Raw genomic sequence first — 16,674 nt, forward strand, 5'->3', positions numbered from 1 at the left:
CAACCCGAACAGCATTACAAGATACTCAAAATGGCCGTCTCGCATGTTGAAGGCCGTTTTCCATTCATCGCTACTTCGAATGCGGATGAGGTTGTAGGCCCCTTTCAAGTCAAGCTTAGAAAATATCTTGGCCCCTTGCAGCCTATCAAACTGCTCCGAGATTAACAGTAAGGGGTAACAGTCTTTGATCGTGATATCATTTAGACCTTGATAGACGATATACGGATGTAGGGTACCGTCCTTCTTCCCCACAAAGAAAAAGCCTGCGCCGGCTGGCGACTTTGATAGTCGAATAAACCTGTTCTGGAGATTTTCTGCAATGTATTCAGACATTGCTTTATTTTCCAGAGCTGATAGAGGGTACACCCGTCCTTTCGGTGGCTCCAAATTGGGCTTCAGTCTTATGGCACAGTCATAGGACCTATGTGGAGGAAGAATATCAGCTGCTTCTTTGGAGAATACATCCCCGAAGGATGCATATTCAGGCAGCAGTCCTGGCATTGCTGGAGTCGTAGGCATGCAAATGATAGATGAGGCCTCCTTGAGGCATTTCCCCTGACATTCTGGGCCCCATCGTGAAAGATCCAGGGATGCCCAGTCAAATTGGGGTTGGTGCACTTGCAGCTAAGGTAATCCCAGAACAATAGGGTACATGGCCTTTTCTAATACAAAGAAGGATATTATTTCCGTATGGAATGCTCCGGTGTGGAGCGTAACTGATACAGTCTCACAAGTCACGTTGCCCAGCAAGGGCTCCCCATGAATAGAAGACAACAGTAGTGGATCTTTTAGTTTGATGAGAGGGATCCTCAAGTATTCCACTAAACGTCTAGTAATGAAGTTACCTCCTGACCCTGAGTCCACCAGGGCAGGAGTCCGAACCGTGACTGGTCCATAGGTCAGAGAGACTGGGAGACAGCGCGGAGGAGAGGATGTGGTCAGGCCCAAGAGCAATCCTCCCGCCGGGCTTAAGTCCATCCATTTCCTGGATAAAAGGGGGCAAGTAGAAACATCATGGTCGGGTTGACCACAGTACATGCACAGACTGTGTTTCTTCCGAAATCTTCTCTCCTTTGAAGTCAAGTGACCATGACCAAGTTGCATCAGTTCATCTATATCAACAGCAGGAATTGTGGGATCCATCCAAGGTGCAGGGGTACTGGCCTGTTTCAACCCAGTTAACACCTTAGGCCGGGGTTCCTTCACCTTGTCTCGAAGCCAACAATCAATCCGAGTAGCCAAGGCTATCATTTCTTCCAGCAAGTCAGGTGTCTGGCGAGCAGCCAGCTCATCTTTCAAATGGGTATCCAGGCCTCTGCAGAAAAGGGTCTTGAGACATCTGGGGTCCCAGCGAAGTTCTGCTGCAAGAGTCTTGAATTCTATGGTGAATTCAGCCAATGATCTGTTGCCTTGCTTCAAGTCCACTAAAGCAAACCCTGCAACAGACATGCGAGCAGGGTCATCAAAAACTGATTTAAACAAGTCCATAAATCCTTCTATGTCCTGCAATATAGGGTCCTTGCGTTCCCACAGGGTAGATACTCACGACAAGGCTTTCCCATCCAAGTACGACAGGATGTAGGTAGTCTTAGAGAGGTCAGTGGGAAATAATAAAGGCTGTAAAGTGAAATGCATGCTGCACTGGTTCAAAAACCCTGCGTCTTCTGGAGTTCTCCCGAGAAGCGAATAGGAGCAGCCAATGGAACAGCAGTCTTTATAGTTACCTCCTGTAACTGACTTTCTTGTGTAGAAGCTGTGCCTTGTATCTTCTGTGTGTGAAGCTGATGGAATGCTGCAGTAAGTTTCTCCAAGGTTTCTTGCTGTTCTGAGATGCGTTGAGCCAGGCCTGGTATAGCCTGCAAAGCGGAGAGGTGTGCCGGGTCCATAAGGTTACTGACATCTCATACCTTGAGCTAGATTCCCAGGAGTACTGCTTCTCCAATTAAGCCGCATCCACTGGAGTTAGCAATCTGTTATGAGCGAGCTCCTCTGGAGGGAGGAGCTAGCAAGCTGGTTGTGAATGACACCTCAAGAGGGAGGAGTTAGCAATCTGTTATGGATCTGATGCCAGATGGACGGAGACATCAAATAGGAGTTAGCATTCTTGTTATGTGCGAGCTCCTCTGGAGGGAGGAGCTAGCACTCTGTTATGGTTGAACTCCTATGAAGGGGAGAAGTTAGCAATCTTGTAGGAAAGCTCTATGTTAGAGCTAGAAGTAGCAATCTGTTGTGTACTAGCTCCAGAAGGAGGTGGAGTTAGCAAGCTGTTATGAATCTGTTGCTGAAGACCCCTGGTAGGAAAGGAGTAGCCATCTGTTACCAGCGGAATGCTTGGAGAGGACACTCAGCTGTAGAAGAATGTAGATAGGTGAATCCTTGGGCCGATGGCAAATGACTGCACCCCCAGGAGGATATCCCGAGAGGGACCACCGGCTAGGTTTGAGTATGGAGACAGACAGAATTCTTTTATTAGACAGGTAGTAGAACCACCAGAGGTGGCAGTAGTGAGCTGCTACACCCGGCAGGGTTGAAGTCCCTCAGGTACTGGAACCACTATCCCAGGGTAGCTGAGCTGTAGAGAAACTATAGATAGTGAGTAGACAGGAATACTGTGTTCATAGCCAGAACTAAATGACATATCTCACATAAGGTCTTTAGAAGGCTCAATAGCTGGAAAGGGTTAGGCCCTCGAGGAGCGAGTACCTGGTTTCAGGGAAAGCTCTGAGACAGCGATAGTAACTCACAAATGTTTGTAGCTGCGATAGCTTCCAGGCAGTAGAGAATCTTCAGAGTGTTCAGGAACATGGGCCCTCGAGGAGCGAGTGCCAGTTCCTATAGGCAATCTGAAATAGAGAAAAGAGAGCGAGGCCCCCGAGGAGCGGGTACCCCTGGTAAGTCCGAGGAGGCACAGTAGCATAGGTAGTGAAACCCTTTGCTAACTCGATCCGTTAGCAATTTCTGAGACCTTTTATATTGGAAGCGGATGACGTCAGTTCAGGGGAAAGCCCCCCGAGGTTCGCGCCCTTGCTGGTACATCATTTGGAGCGCGCGCGCGCCCTACGTCATCAAGAACATGGTGGATCCATAACGTCGTGCCGCTCCGGGGACGCTGGAGGAAGACGGCAAGAAGACGCCGTGGCAGCAAGCCATCCATCAGGCCCGGAGAGAGTCGCCACAGTGGTAAGGAGGGTAGAGTAAGGGCGTCGAGCAGCGACAGACGCAACAGGTTAGTCTTCACCTTTACCAACCTTTTTCCTGTAGATTAAGCCCTTGGGTTTGGGGGCTGGCAGGACTTGGGGGAGGTCCAAAACAGCTAAGGAAGTCCATTGGCAGACCTAGGATCAGGGCAGGCAGTGTACGAGCTAGGTTATGTTCCAAGCAGCAGTCGGGGCAGGTGGCATTCAGGATACCAGGCAGCATTCAGGAAAAGCAGAAATTCAAGCTGAGGTTGGGGCAGGCAGCGATCAGGCATGGTCAAGAACCAAGCAAGGGTCAAGCATGAGAGATCAGTCTGAAGGGGCAAGGAAAAGGCAAGGGATGGAAAGAGAAAAGGTGGAAAACAGCATCTGGAACAGGCAAGGTGGAGAGAGGAATTAGGCCAAGGAGCAGAGGCAAGGGTAAGAGTAAGGAAAGAAGGCTCAGCTGAGTCCAGGGCAACACTAGGCAGGAATAGAGACAAGGCAAGGACAGGCTGAAGAAGGGCAAGAACAGGAACTGGAGCGGGGATGAGGACAGGAGCAGGAACAAAGGCAGGAATAAGGAGCAATATGTACTGCAGACTGGGCAAGAGGATCTGTTGCTGAGGCAAAGGCATCTGGGAGAAAGAGGTTTAAATAAATATCCCAGCCTGCTGCCATCATCGGTTGGCACCGCGGCCAGGTTCCCACTGCAGGGCCAATATCAGCTGGGAAGTGACATGAACAATGGTTTCGAGGATAGCATCTCTGCTATTAAGGAGAGTCGCAGCATCGCAGGGTGAGCTAGCTGGCCCCTTGTAACAGGATATGTTTATGTTTTGCATGAGTGATCAATGTGAGGGATTGTACTAGCATATAATTTCTGTGTATGGGTCTATAGCAGTGTGGCTTGCTTTGTCCTTTTCAATAGGAGATGTAGTCATGTTCTAGGGCCCAGTGTAATATTTGCAGTACTGTTTTTTCCTGGGTAGGGTTGTTGCTGTTTGAGTCTTGGGAGTTAGTGCTGTTTAGGTAGGGCAGATTTGTACAGTGAATTGTGAGCCATTGCAAGTTGAGTTTGAACATATGCATCACTACAAAAAGTAGTGAATTTTGTATGCAAAAATAAGGTGATGGATAATGTTCCCAAAACAGTTATTGCTCTCTGCATCCTCTTGTCTCATCCCCTATCTGTGGCGAGAGGTGAACAAAGCTTTTCCAAACTAAAGCTGATCAAAACATACATTAATTCTCCAATGATGCAAGAAAGACTTTGGCTATCCACCTTATCAATAGAACATGAAGCTGACGTTAAAATATGAAATGAAACAGTAGACCTTCTCTCTCCACACCCTCCAGTCCACAGATTTGGTGGGGTGTTCAGTTACGGGCCATAGAAAAATTGGTCACCCTAGCACCTTTTCAATGTTAGGAGTGCAGTGTTGTTTAATCTATGCCTTTTCTTTTGTCATAGGTGCAGTCTACACTCCTTTGGTAAATCAGTTTAGCTATAAGCATATTCAGTATCTGCTTGTTCACTTATGGCACAAAACAGACGCGCTAGACCTGAAAACTACACGGGCCTTAGGAACCAAACCTGGGGAAAGTCTTTTCTTTGCAGTCTGCCAGCTGAATTACAGACACAGAGTGAAACTGCTAGATTGTTCATCACTAATCTCCAACCCTCTATCTGGTGCCAACCGACTGGTAAAACATTTCAGACCTGCTGGTAAGAATCCAGTAGCTGCACTGTGCAGAGGGAACTCATTGGCATAAAAAAAGTTATCAATCCTTTCATAATGTGTTTTATGTAGTAACAACAGGTATTATGGAGGGTGCAAGTGCAAGAGTCTATCAATAATATCACATAAGAAATATTGCCTCCTGGCATATGTTTGAAATAGGTCAAGAACTAAATAAAATATTAAGTAGTATCCAAAATTCACAAATTAACATAGTTAATACAATTTCACATCCAAATCAATATTTGCATTCCTATAGTAGTTTATCATGTGATACAAAATTTTGTTAAAATGTTACAAAGCTTCTCTCATACTCTAGCACCATGTGGGACGTACTGTACTGTTCTACATAACCTTGCAGTCCCATCATGGATTTTTTGTTTTGAGTCTCCATCTCCTCTGCTTCATATTAAAGATACAGGCATGCAACAAGAAATCTCATCTTTCTATTCATCCCTTCGGTTCCTTTGGGAAATGGAGAGCTCTTGCTACCATCTTGGTCCTGGAGAAAAAAACTGGAAGCTTTCTAAGTTGCAATACCATTTTAAAAAGGAACCACAATAAAGATGAGGCTATGCATGAGTGAAGACCACAAATGTCCCTTTCCCAGATGTGACTTCAAGGCTGAAGGAAGAAAACATTTACAGCTACAGAATATTGCGGAGCAGGTATTCCCACATTAGAAGTCATCAGGTGGGGTTGAGTAGAGTCTGGACTAACATCTGCTACAGTCAATTAACAGAAACCTGGTCCCTGGAGGTGTTAGAATTGTAATGAACAGTGCCTCATTAGGACTAAGAGCAGGAAGACAGCGAGTCACAAGCTCAATGCCTTGGTTCTGTTTTTATTTAATGTTTGGGTACTTGCCAGGATCTTATGGCCTGGATTGGCCACTGTTGGAAACAGGATGCTGGGCTTGATGGACCCTTGGTCTGACCCAGTATGCCAATTCTTATGTTCTTAATCTAATAGATGGATACATTTCAGTTCTCATACTGGTTCTCCAATTTCAAGTCTTAAGAAAGAGGTCAAGGATTAAATGAGTGTTTTATCCCACCTTGTCTCATAGTGGCAGACCTGTCAGCACTAGATGCAGAGAGGTGTGAACAATTTGAAGTCAAAACCAAAACAGATGAATTTCAGCCTGTTCAGAATTTGACACATTTTTTAAATCTTCCCCAGATCCACTGTGGAAATCTGTCAGATTTGTGCCAGCAGACTTGGGAAAATATGATAAAAATTCAAAGCTGTCCTAAATTTGTTTCAGATTTTCAAGAAATTCAGAAGTGAATCCACTACTGTGACAAGGCTGCATAGCAGGCCCAGATTTAGATACAGACAACCTAGGCAACTGCCCCCAGCGCCAAATTTTGATAAGTGCTGGAGTATCACTTCTGCCGCTATCCAGGCCGTTCCCTGCCTTGTCACTTGTCCAGCAGCTGTAGCCCTGAGCCTGCAGTGGTATCAGCAACTCCAAAAAGAAAATCAAGCATAGGCCTGCAAGCCGTTAAGCATTCAAGGGCTCTGTGATAGCCCTGCCCCTGGCACATTGTTTCCATGGTAACAAGAAGCCCATGCAGGTGGAGGGATGGAACTGCTGAAGGGCCTGTGAGTGCATGACAGTTGCAATGAATTTTTTTTCAGAGTTGTTGTTACTGCTATAGGGGCAGAATCGCCGGCACTTTACACAACAACTTGGGGGGGGGGGGGGAGATTCCCAGAGGGGAAAGCAGGGGCAATCAGGAGCAGGTCCCTCCCAAGGTCTTCCGCTGGGGAGGAGGAAAGAGGGATGGGAGGTCCCACATCTTCTTATTCCTGGGTGAACACCTCCCACCCACATTGCCTATAGGTACCTGTGATTTAAATCCAGCCTTGCTGCATAGCATTTATCTCGTGAAAGGGTTATAAGTCCTTTTGAAAGTTTATTGCCAAACAGCCAGCCCAGTCTTGTGAAATGAGGCATTCAGCCCAGTACCTGATTGATGTCCGTGTCTGTGCACGGTTGATACATCCCTGCAAAACCACCTTTCCTGAGACTGCAGCAGCATTTAATCAATATAAAGCAAGGTGCAGCAGTGAGCAACATCTCTATAGATATGTTTCAAAACTATGGTAAAGAATTAGCATTGATGAAGGAAAGGCAGGCAGAGTGGGCCTGGGCTGTGCAGTAACTGACATTGGATCAAAGGGTAAAAGGTGAGGTAGTGAGATTAAGTACTCACTGCAGACCTTTCTCTTCTTTCTGAGGATGGTGTGATAAAAAGATGGGGTTTTGATAGTCAGGCTAGCAAGTTGGTAGAACTAAGCCAAAAGCCAAAAAACCTCAGTTTTTCTGCAATAATCTCTCAGGTGTTATCCAATAAGGTCTCTAGGGTGAGGAGGATCATTCATCAGTGAATGCTTCATTCTTCTTCATATTTTGAACTCCTGCACTCAATGTTCTCCCACACGAGCTCACAGGAAGCAGCATAACATCACTTCTCTAAACAAATCATAACAGCTTCTTCCAAGGCACAAGAGACACACTGAAGCTTCCATGAACCTGTGTTTGAAGGAGTTTGCACTTACAAAATTAAGAGGGAGGGAGAAGTATTGTAACAGACTTGAAAGAACGGTTTTATTTCTGTTAAAAGGAAGGGTGTCATTATTTTAAACTTCTATAAACACAACAATGCTTTTACAGTTGGACCAAATTGTGGGTTATCAAGAAAATTCTATTTTCTTTAAATTTCTGGTTGAAAGCTCAAAGTCAGCTGTAGATTGCAGGTTGGTTGTCTAACCTGTGCAAGATGGTAGCTGGGTCTCCCTCAGTGGAGTTGCACTCTGGAAGTCTCTCAAGACCCTCTAGGTGTCCTTTAAACCATACTGTGAGAACCTGTGTCCCAAAGCAGGGCATTCTCATTCCTTGAAATCCTGCCTATGGGACTCTCCCTGAGATATTGGGGACAGTCTCCAACTACAACAAGAGCAAATAAAGATTGAAAGCTGTAAACCTTTTTTTTTTTTTTTTTACACAAGTGAAGAATCTGGTCTTTTCTGTCCTCTGGCATTTTCGTGGAAACAGACCCCAGTCCTGCCCTCCTGTTTTCTTCAGTAGATTCCTTTCACTCTTTTGTTATCAGTGTCAAATGGTGACTTCACATGGGCCACAGCAGGATAAGAGATGCCCATTCTTTCCAGAGCAAACTCTCCACTTCGGACAAAGTCTAAGGATACCTACGAGGAAATTAAAAGGCATCACTGCTATGCATACAAATCCTTGCCTGTGCATTACGTGCAGTATTTACTAAGGGCTTCCAAGTACTTTGTTATGGAGTGACTGATGGGTTCAATCTTTATGAGGCTTCTCATGTACTGCCCCTGACACAGAATAGCAATACAACTTTGTCTACCAAATGGGAAAGAAAATGAACTTAAGATTCTTAGTGCCCAAGAGGTGTTAAGCTGAAGATCCTCAAAGCCATATGCTACGGACTCTTACCCTGATAGCACCTAGCACCATAGCCTATTGGAGAGAATGTGGAGTTGTAAACCTGGGAAATTGAGCATCACTTCCACCTTGAGTCAGGTACTTTAGCTCCCAATGCTCCTACTTGTTGTATAGACTACTCAGTGTCATTCATTCTTCATCTACCACAGTGGTATGCATGCTCAGCAAGAGAGAACATTAAGAGTTTCAGAACGCACAGTACTGTTCACATTTTTTCTGCATATAGGAAAAAACTGAGAGCCAAAGCACCGGAGTCATACTACAGGGGACAGCTCAGTGCCAGGCATAAGCACTAAAGGACAAGCCTCGGGCTTCCACGACCCTGATTTTGCAGGCTCTGCTGAGCTCCCAACGTTCCTACAGCTGAGACCACCCCTTTCAGAGCTCAAATCAGTTCTTCCACAATAGGCCTGCAAAGATGAATCATCCTCTCAAGAGAGTTCAACAAAGAGGGGAGCTGCTTCTACCTTCTGACGATTTAAATTTTTCCTTCTGTACTGGAGCCTGCAGAACATTTTGTTTCATTTTACATCAGGAGCTCCCCATTGGGTTTATTTATGTGATGCTAAAGTCCAAGTGAGCAACCTTGAAATAAAAGGTCAGGGTTTTGTAGCATTTATCACACTCCTAAAAAAGTTCCACATATCCAGGTCAAAGGAATGATCACTCACTAAAATGCAGTAAAGGGAAGAGGTTTCTGAGGGAGGAGAGTGGTTTTAGAGGGAGGAGAGTTAGCATTTTTTGTACAAAAAGAAAAGCATTTCTCTTTTAACAAGTAATGTTAAAAAAATATGTTATAAAAATATAAATAAAATACATAAATATTATTAAGTAGGAAGACTTTCTGCAGAGAAATGTTAACCATTTTTCAATGTCACCTGCATGAAAGTTCCCCATTCAGGCCTAGATTTACGCATAGGCCAACTAGGCCTGTGCCTAGGGCAGCAAAATTAGGGGGTTAGAAAGTTTTCTGCATGCACATCACCCCCGCTCCCCCTCCCCCTCTGGCTACTCTGCAATCCTGTTTCAGACCTCCAAAGGCACCCTTCTCACCTCCACTTCTACCGCTTCCCCCTTCTCGGAACTTGGCTCCAGTAGAGATCCTTACAGCACAGTGAGCATAGAGAATAAACCTGTGTGCTCATTGAGCTGTGAGGATTTTCATGCACAACACAGAGATTTGTATGGAAGGGAGAAGAGTGGGCAGCATGGCAGCAGCACTGAATCAGTGTCTAGGGGGTGGCGGTAGACCAAATACATCCCTGTTTCCATTTTGTGTGCAGCTCGGTAGGTACTATGAGATAACTTTGTCCTCTCACCAGATCTCTCACCTGGGCTTTGCACCTTGGCTTACTCCATCTATAAATTATCACGTTTACGATTTTCTCCATTTCTTTAACATCCAAAATCTCTACTTTTTGCTGTACAGCTCATATTAATCTATCTTGTCTAGATTTTAATGTAATTATGCATGTTGGTCTCAATGCTACTTGTAACTTTGGATTGTAAGACCTATAAATATTTAAATAAATACTGATCTTAACGACAGCATGCAGTTGATAGTGTGAGGGTCCAGGTAAGCATGTGGATCATTGCATGGAACTCCAGATAAGACCCAAAGATGAGAGATACGTTTTAGAATCATGCCAAAATAGGACCTCTAGATATTTCAGAAGAGTTTTTCCCTCTCTAAGATATTTCTGAGTTCTGCCTGAGAACATGGATGATTTTTCTTTAATCAGAGCACTTCTGAGCAGTTCTTAAATGCTGCACAGACCAGAAGCTCCAGCAGAGTGCGAGGGTCAAACATACTGCAGACGCCAACAAAATTCAGAACATAACAGCTGAGAAAGCCAGAGTCTTGGAAAGTGCAGCATGGCACCTATACTTTCAATTTTAAACTTCATAATGCATGGATCAGGATTATTGTTCCTTCCCAAAATTCTGCCCTACCATCTACATTCAACCTGTATAAAACCAGAGAATGTATCACAACTACTCCTTTTTAAGGAGCAAGGCCAAAGAAAGAAAATTAAAGACAGCAGCCTGGCACGTCTCCGAAAGGAAGAATATATGCCTGACATTCAAGCAAGGAATGGACCTGCTTGCACTGGTTTCATTATAACCCATCATCATAAGAAAACATTGTTAGTCACGCCTGGTCAGGAAATGGCATTTTTGCATTATAATTTCTATTATTAACTGAAATGCATTTTGTGGCTGATTTATAAAAAGATATATGTATTGGTGGACAAAGGACTAGTGTTGCTAGAATAAGGCACTTTTTAATTTTTTTTTTCACTATTTCACTGTGGGGTAGATATTCAAAAGTATTTAGATGGATAACTCAAGTTATCCGTCTAAATGGCAAATGTGGCATATTCAGCCACTTATACTTCTAAATTATAGCTAGATAAGTAGTTATTTACAGGTCGATACAGTAAAACCTGTGGGAGAGCCAGCGCTCCGAAGCGAGCGCCCGCTCTCCCGCGCGTGCACAGGCCACTCTCCTGTGTGCGCGATTTAGTATGCAAATGAGGGCCCACGGTAAAAAGAGGCGGCTGTCAGCAGGTTTGACAGCCAACGCTCAATTTTGCCGGCATTGGTTCTCAAACCCACTGACAGCTACGGGTTCAGAAAACGGACGCCACCATAATTTTTTTTTTTTAATTTTTAATTTGTTTTTAATTTTAGGGCCTCCGACTTAATATCGCTATGATATTAAGTCGGAAGGTGTACAGAAAAGCAGTTTTTTTCTGCTTTTCTGTACATTTCCCCGGCACCGGCAGAAATTAACACCAACCTTTGGGCAGGCGTTCATTTTTGAAAGTAAAATGTGTGGCTTGGCTGCACATTTTGCTTTCTGGATCGTGCGGGAATAACTAATAGGGCCATCAACATGCATTTGCATGTTGCGGGCGCTATTAGTTATGGGGAGGTTGGCCACGAATTTTCGACATGCTATTACCCCTTACTGTATAAGGGGTAAAGCTAGCGCGTCGAAAACGCTCCAGTGGAGCGCACTGTATTATATATGCCCGATAGTCAGATAAAAAAGGGGAATTTCAGGGGCTTTCTAGGGAGGGACTAAGATATCCGGCTAACCAAGTCGAATATCGGGTATATCCAGCTAGGTTAGCTGGATAACTTTAGATCTACTTCTGAGCAGGTCTAAAGTTATAAGAAAATTATTTCTCACCTGCTAATTTTCGTTCCTGTAGTACCATGGATCAGTCCAGACGGTGGGTTATGTCCCCCTTCCAGCAGATGGAGTCAGACAAAGCTTTGGAGGGTCCTGGCATATAAACCAGTGGACCCTCTGCTGATCCTCAGTATAGAGAATATCAAAGCCCAAAAATAGAGGAAGATGGATCAAGATTACTAATCGAACATTGAACTGTAACTGGGGCAACTGAAACCCCCAACATGAACTTGCAAGAAGAACCGTAGAATCGCCTCCAAGGAACAGAGGCAAACATTCAATAACAGAACCTGAACAGCCGAGGGTCAGATCGAGCAGAGAGAAGAAAAAGACACCCCAAAAAACCAGGGAGGGCATCTGGACTGATCCATGGTACTACAGGAACGAAAATTAGCAGGTGAGAAATAATTTTCTTTTCCCTGTACGTACCAGGATCAGTCCAGACGGTGGGATGTACCAAAGCTTCCCTAAATAGGGTGGGCCCCTGAAAGCCCTGCTCGAATGACCCTGTCGCCAAAATACCCAGAGGTTGACGACTGCAAGTGCAGACGATAATGTCATGCAAAAGTGTGCAGAGACTTCCAAGTCACCGCCCAGCAAATCTTTTGAGAGGAGACAGACTGGGATTCCGCCCAGGATGTTGCCTGAGACCAAAGTGAATGAGCCTTGACACCCAACGGTGGTGCCCGACCCACTCCAACGTACGCCGCCACTATGGCTTCCTTGAGCCACCTAGCAATCGTTGTCTTCGTGGCCTTAGAACCGCCTGAATGTTGTCTATGTCCACAATGTGGGAGGCCTATAGGCGGGTGAGATACCTTTCTGCCCACGACATCAGGCGGGCCATTTCCAGCGATACGTGCCGACTCCTCGTGCCACCCTGGCGTTGATATCAGCTACTGTGGTCGCATTGTCCGAGAGAATCCGCACCGCCCGGTTCCTCACGAGAGGCAGGAAATGTATGAGCGCCAGTCGTACTGCTCTCGTTTCCAGACGATTGATCAGCCAAGCTGCTTGGGCCTTTGTCCACTGCCCCTGCGCTGAACTCCTTTGGCACACTGCCCCCCAACCGGCCAGGCTGGCATCAGTGGTAACCACCACCCAATCCGGGATCTCGAGGGGCGTGCCCTGTGCAAGAAGGAGTGGGTTCAGCCATGAACCCAAGCTGACTTTGGCAAGCTGCGGGAGAGGGAGGACGTGCTGATAGTCCTGCGAGACCGGTTTCCAGCAAGAGAGTAGTGCCCCTTGTAAGGGAGGCAGATGCGCAAAAGCCCACGGTACGAGGTCGATAGTGGAAGCCATGGATCCCAGGATCTGTAGGTAATCCCAAGATGTGGACGAAGGAAGAAAGGTGAAGTGCTGGATCTGCTCTCGGAGAGATTGCGCCTTGTCCGGTCACAGGAAAACCTTGCCGTGAACTGTGTCGAAGCATGCGCCCAGGAAGTCCAGATACTGTGAGGGACTGAGACTGCTCTTGGCGAAGTTCACAACCCAGCTGAGCAACTGAAGGAGTTGGACGACCCGGGTGACCGCTGCCTGACCCTGGGAGAAAGTCTTGGCCCGAATGAGTCAGTCATCCAGGTATGGATGAACTAGGATCCCCTCCTGATGGAGAGCAGCTGCCACCACCACCACCACCACCACCGCAGAGCAGTTGCCAAGCCGAAGGGGAGAGCTTGGAACTGAAAGTGCTGGTTCAGAATCTTGAAACAAAGAAACCATTGATGGGCCTTCAGAATGGGTATGTGGAGATAGGCCTCTGTCAAGTCGAGAGAGGCGAGGAACTCTCCCTGATGTACCGCCGCAATCACTGAGTGTAGGGTCTCCATTCGGCAATGAAGGACCTTGAGGGACTTGTTGACCTCCTTGAGATCCAAGATTGGTCGAAAAGATCCGTCCTTTTTGGGTACCACGAAGGAGATTGAATAATGACCCGAGCCCACCTCTCCGGAGGGGACGGGAGAGATAACCCCGAGATCCAGGAGCCTGTCCAAAGTCTGTTGCACTATAAGCTGTTTGTGACTCGGTCCGCAGGGCGAGAAGAGGAACCTGTCTCTTGGGGGCCGAGCAAACTCCAATGCGTAACTGCTCTTTAGGATGTCCAGCACCCACTGGTCCGACGTGATGTGAACCCACTCCTTGTAGAAGAGAGATATTCACCTCCCGATCCAGGGAGTCGAGGAGTGGGTGGGTCTGGCATCATTGAGGGGGCTTGGAGGAGGCCCCCTGGGTCATTCCCTCTCGAGGAGTTCTGCGGCCGCGAAAGGAACGAGGACATGACTGAGATCTGGAGAAGGCGTCCGGGGGCGCCGACTGTCTCGGACTGCGATAATGGCGTTGTGTGCGGGCCCGACCTCTAGAGAGATTAAATGATCTGGGGGCCCGCGGACGGTTCTCGGGCAGGCGATGGACCACATTTTCCCCCAAAGACTTGATAATCTGGTCAAGATCCTCACTGGAAATAAATTTGCCCTTAAAAGGAAGAGATCCCAAGCTGGATTTGGAAGGGGAGTCTGCCGACCAGTTGCGTAGCCAGAGGAGGCGCCTCGCCGAGACTACGGAAACCATGGATCTTGCCAGAACGCGGAGCAGATCATACAGAGCATCTGCTCCGTAGGCTATGACAGCCTCTAGGCGGTCCGCCTGGCTTGTTTCTTCCGGCGGCAGGTCCTGAGAAGTAAGGAGTTGCTGGACCCAACGGAGTCCTGCTCTCTGCACTAGCGAACTACAAATGGCAGCGTGGACTCCCAAGGCCGAGACCTCAACCACCTTCTTGAGGAAGACTTCCAGCTTCCTGTCTTGTAAGTCCCGCAGGGCCGTGCCACCCATAACTGGGATTGTTGTCCTCTTGGTAACCGCCGACACCGTGGAGTCCACCTTTGGGACCTTGAGGAGGTCCAGGAAATCCTCAGGGAGAAGATATAGCTTCTCCATTGCCCTTCCGACCTTGAGCGAGGCCTCACGAGTATCCCATTCCCTGGCTAATAGCTGGAGGAAGGTGGGATGTGTGGGAAAGGCCCGGGACAATGGACGCAGGCCAGCTAGGACTGGGTCCCCCTTCTTGCTGGATGAGGAAACGACCGGAGTGGAGGGACCTGGAGGATCAAGGGGGGGCTCGATGTCCAGCTCGTGCAGAATATGTGGGATGAGAGCGTCTAACTCTTCTTTCTGAAAGATACGGAGGACCCGTGGGTCATCCCCTTCCATCTGTGCTGCCAGCAGGGGATCATCCTGATGCGGTGGTGGTGAAATCCCCCCCTGGTCCGGGAAAGAGCCCGCCCCTCCTGCCGGGGGGAGGGCGAAATGCACCCTGGAGGTCTCATGGGGAGTCCCTGGTGCCGCCCCCCTCCCGCTGCATTCTGAGCCTCCGAGGGAGGATCCGCTATCCGGGGGGCTTTGGGTGGCGGTGGTCCCATCGGGGGAACCAAGGAATGTTCCAGTCGTTGTAAATAAGCATTATGCATGAGCACAATAAAATCCGCAGAAAAGGCTGGGGGGCCCGGGGGGTGTAGAAAAGTCTCCCGAGGGTCCCTGGGGGACTAGCAGTGGAACCGGAGTCAGGATCGGTGGGGGAATATCGATGCAATCCTCCCCATCTTCAGCTAATGGCTGCAACACGCGCTCCTCCGTTTCCAAGATGGCCACTGTTCCCGCTAGAAGTGGAGACGGGGCCAGCCCCTGTTGCCTGTGGCGCGCTGAATTGCGTGAAGAAAGTCGATCCGGCAGCATAAAGGTGCCCTCCCCACCAGGGAGGCACCTAGTACACAGACCCCCGCGGGACAACCGCGACCCTGGTTCGCCGCACGCCGAGCACACCTCGGCATGCTCTGTGAGGAAGGGGGGGAGTGAGACGCTACGGGGCCGATAAAGAACGCGCCGCGGGGAGCGGGAAGACGCCCCCGCTACACCTCTGCCCCTGTTAATCAGCAGCAGAGGAATGGGACCTCTCTGCTGCAGCGGCCCCGGGGAATGCGTGTCTCGGGGCCGCGGGGCAGAACGCAGCGAGGGAGGGGAGAGGCTGGAACCTCCAGCATCCACCTCCCTGCTGACGGTAACAGAAAGAAACCTGTGAAATAAAGTAAGGAGATGACAAGGAAAATCCAAATAACAAACTTACCCCATGGAGGGAGGAATGGGGGAGGGAGGAGGAGATAGGACAGCACTGCCTGCAAGTCACACAAACCTCCAACTTAAAACCTTTTTTTTTTTTTCAAACTTGATCCAACCTCAGATAAAGACAAAATAAAGGGAATAGTAAAGAGGAGGAATTATCCTCTAAACAGGGGAAGCCCAAGGTTCCCCTACTCTTATCTGCTGGAGTCAGAAAGATACTGAGGATCAGCAGAGGGTCCACTGGTTTACATGCCAGGACCCTCCGAAGCTTTGTCTGACTCCATCTGCTGGATGGGGACATAACCCACCGTCTGGACTGATCCTGGTACCTACAGGGAACTGGTCTTGTGTGGCCAGATAACATGCTACTTGACCGGATATCTTTAAAAGATATCTGGCTAAGTAGCACTGTTATCACCCAAAAAGATAAGGCATCAGCAAGGCCATCCCCTCCCTCCCCTCTCAAAGCGTAATATGAAGTGCCCCTGTTAGGCCGTGTTCTCCTAGCCATCCCACCAAACCTTTTTAAAGATTTAAGAAGTGGCCGGCATTGTACGCCAGCGCTGGTCCCAGTTCTCACTTAGAAACATAATTGGGCTGCCTCCTCCCCCATCAGCGGCAGCGCTGGAGGTGCCGGGAGCATAGCAGAGGGTCTCTCACTCCCAGCTCAGATAAAAAAAAGTTATCAGGGGGATAGGGAGGGTCAGAGGGCTGGGCACAACTATTTTTCCTTGTCGGTGGGTAAGAAGGGGGGGGGCAGGCAGTCCAATTAACTTTCTAAGGGAGAATCAGGAGCGGGGGGGGGGGGGGGGGGGCTGGCATACAATGCCCTTCCTAAGTGGTTAAAAAGATTTGCGGGAGGGGCTAGGAGAGCACGGCTTAACAGGGCCTTACTATTACGCTTTGAGGGGAGGGAGGGGAGTGCTCCGCTGATGCTTTATCTTCTTGGGT

The 16,674-nt window shown here is 47.9% G+C and overlaps 1 protein-coding gene across 2 annotated transcripts in view; it reads right to left on the reverse strand.

Annotated features, from left to right (window-relative positions):
- Positions 1 to 7,857: 7,857 nt before the first annotated feature.
- Positions 7,858 to 16,674, reverse strand: part of SARDH (sarcosine dehydrogenase) — a 119,225-nt gene continuing 110,408 nt past the window's right edge. For both annotated transcript variants that reach the window (XM_029611035.1, XM_029611034.1), the window contains exon 21: positions 7,858 to 8,134. In XM_029611035.1, coding sequence (XP_029466895.1) covers positions 8,009 to 8,134 — 126 coding nt within the window. In that variant the 3' untranslated portion in view covers positions 7,858 to 8,008. The remainder of the gene's footprint in view (positions 8,135 to 16,674) is intronic.

Source organism: Rhinatrema bivittatum, chromosome 8 (genome assembly GCF_901001135.1).
Source record: "Rhinatrema bivittatum chromosome 8, aRhiBiv1.1, whole genome shotgun sequence".
In the NCBI taxonomy this organism is placed as follows: Eukaryota; Metazoa; Chordata; class Amphibia; order Gymnophiona; family Rhinatrematidae; genus Rhinatrema; species Rhinatrema bivittatum.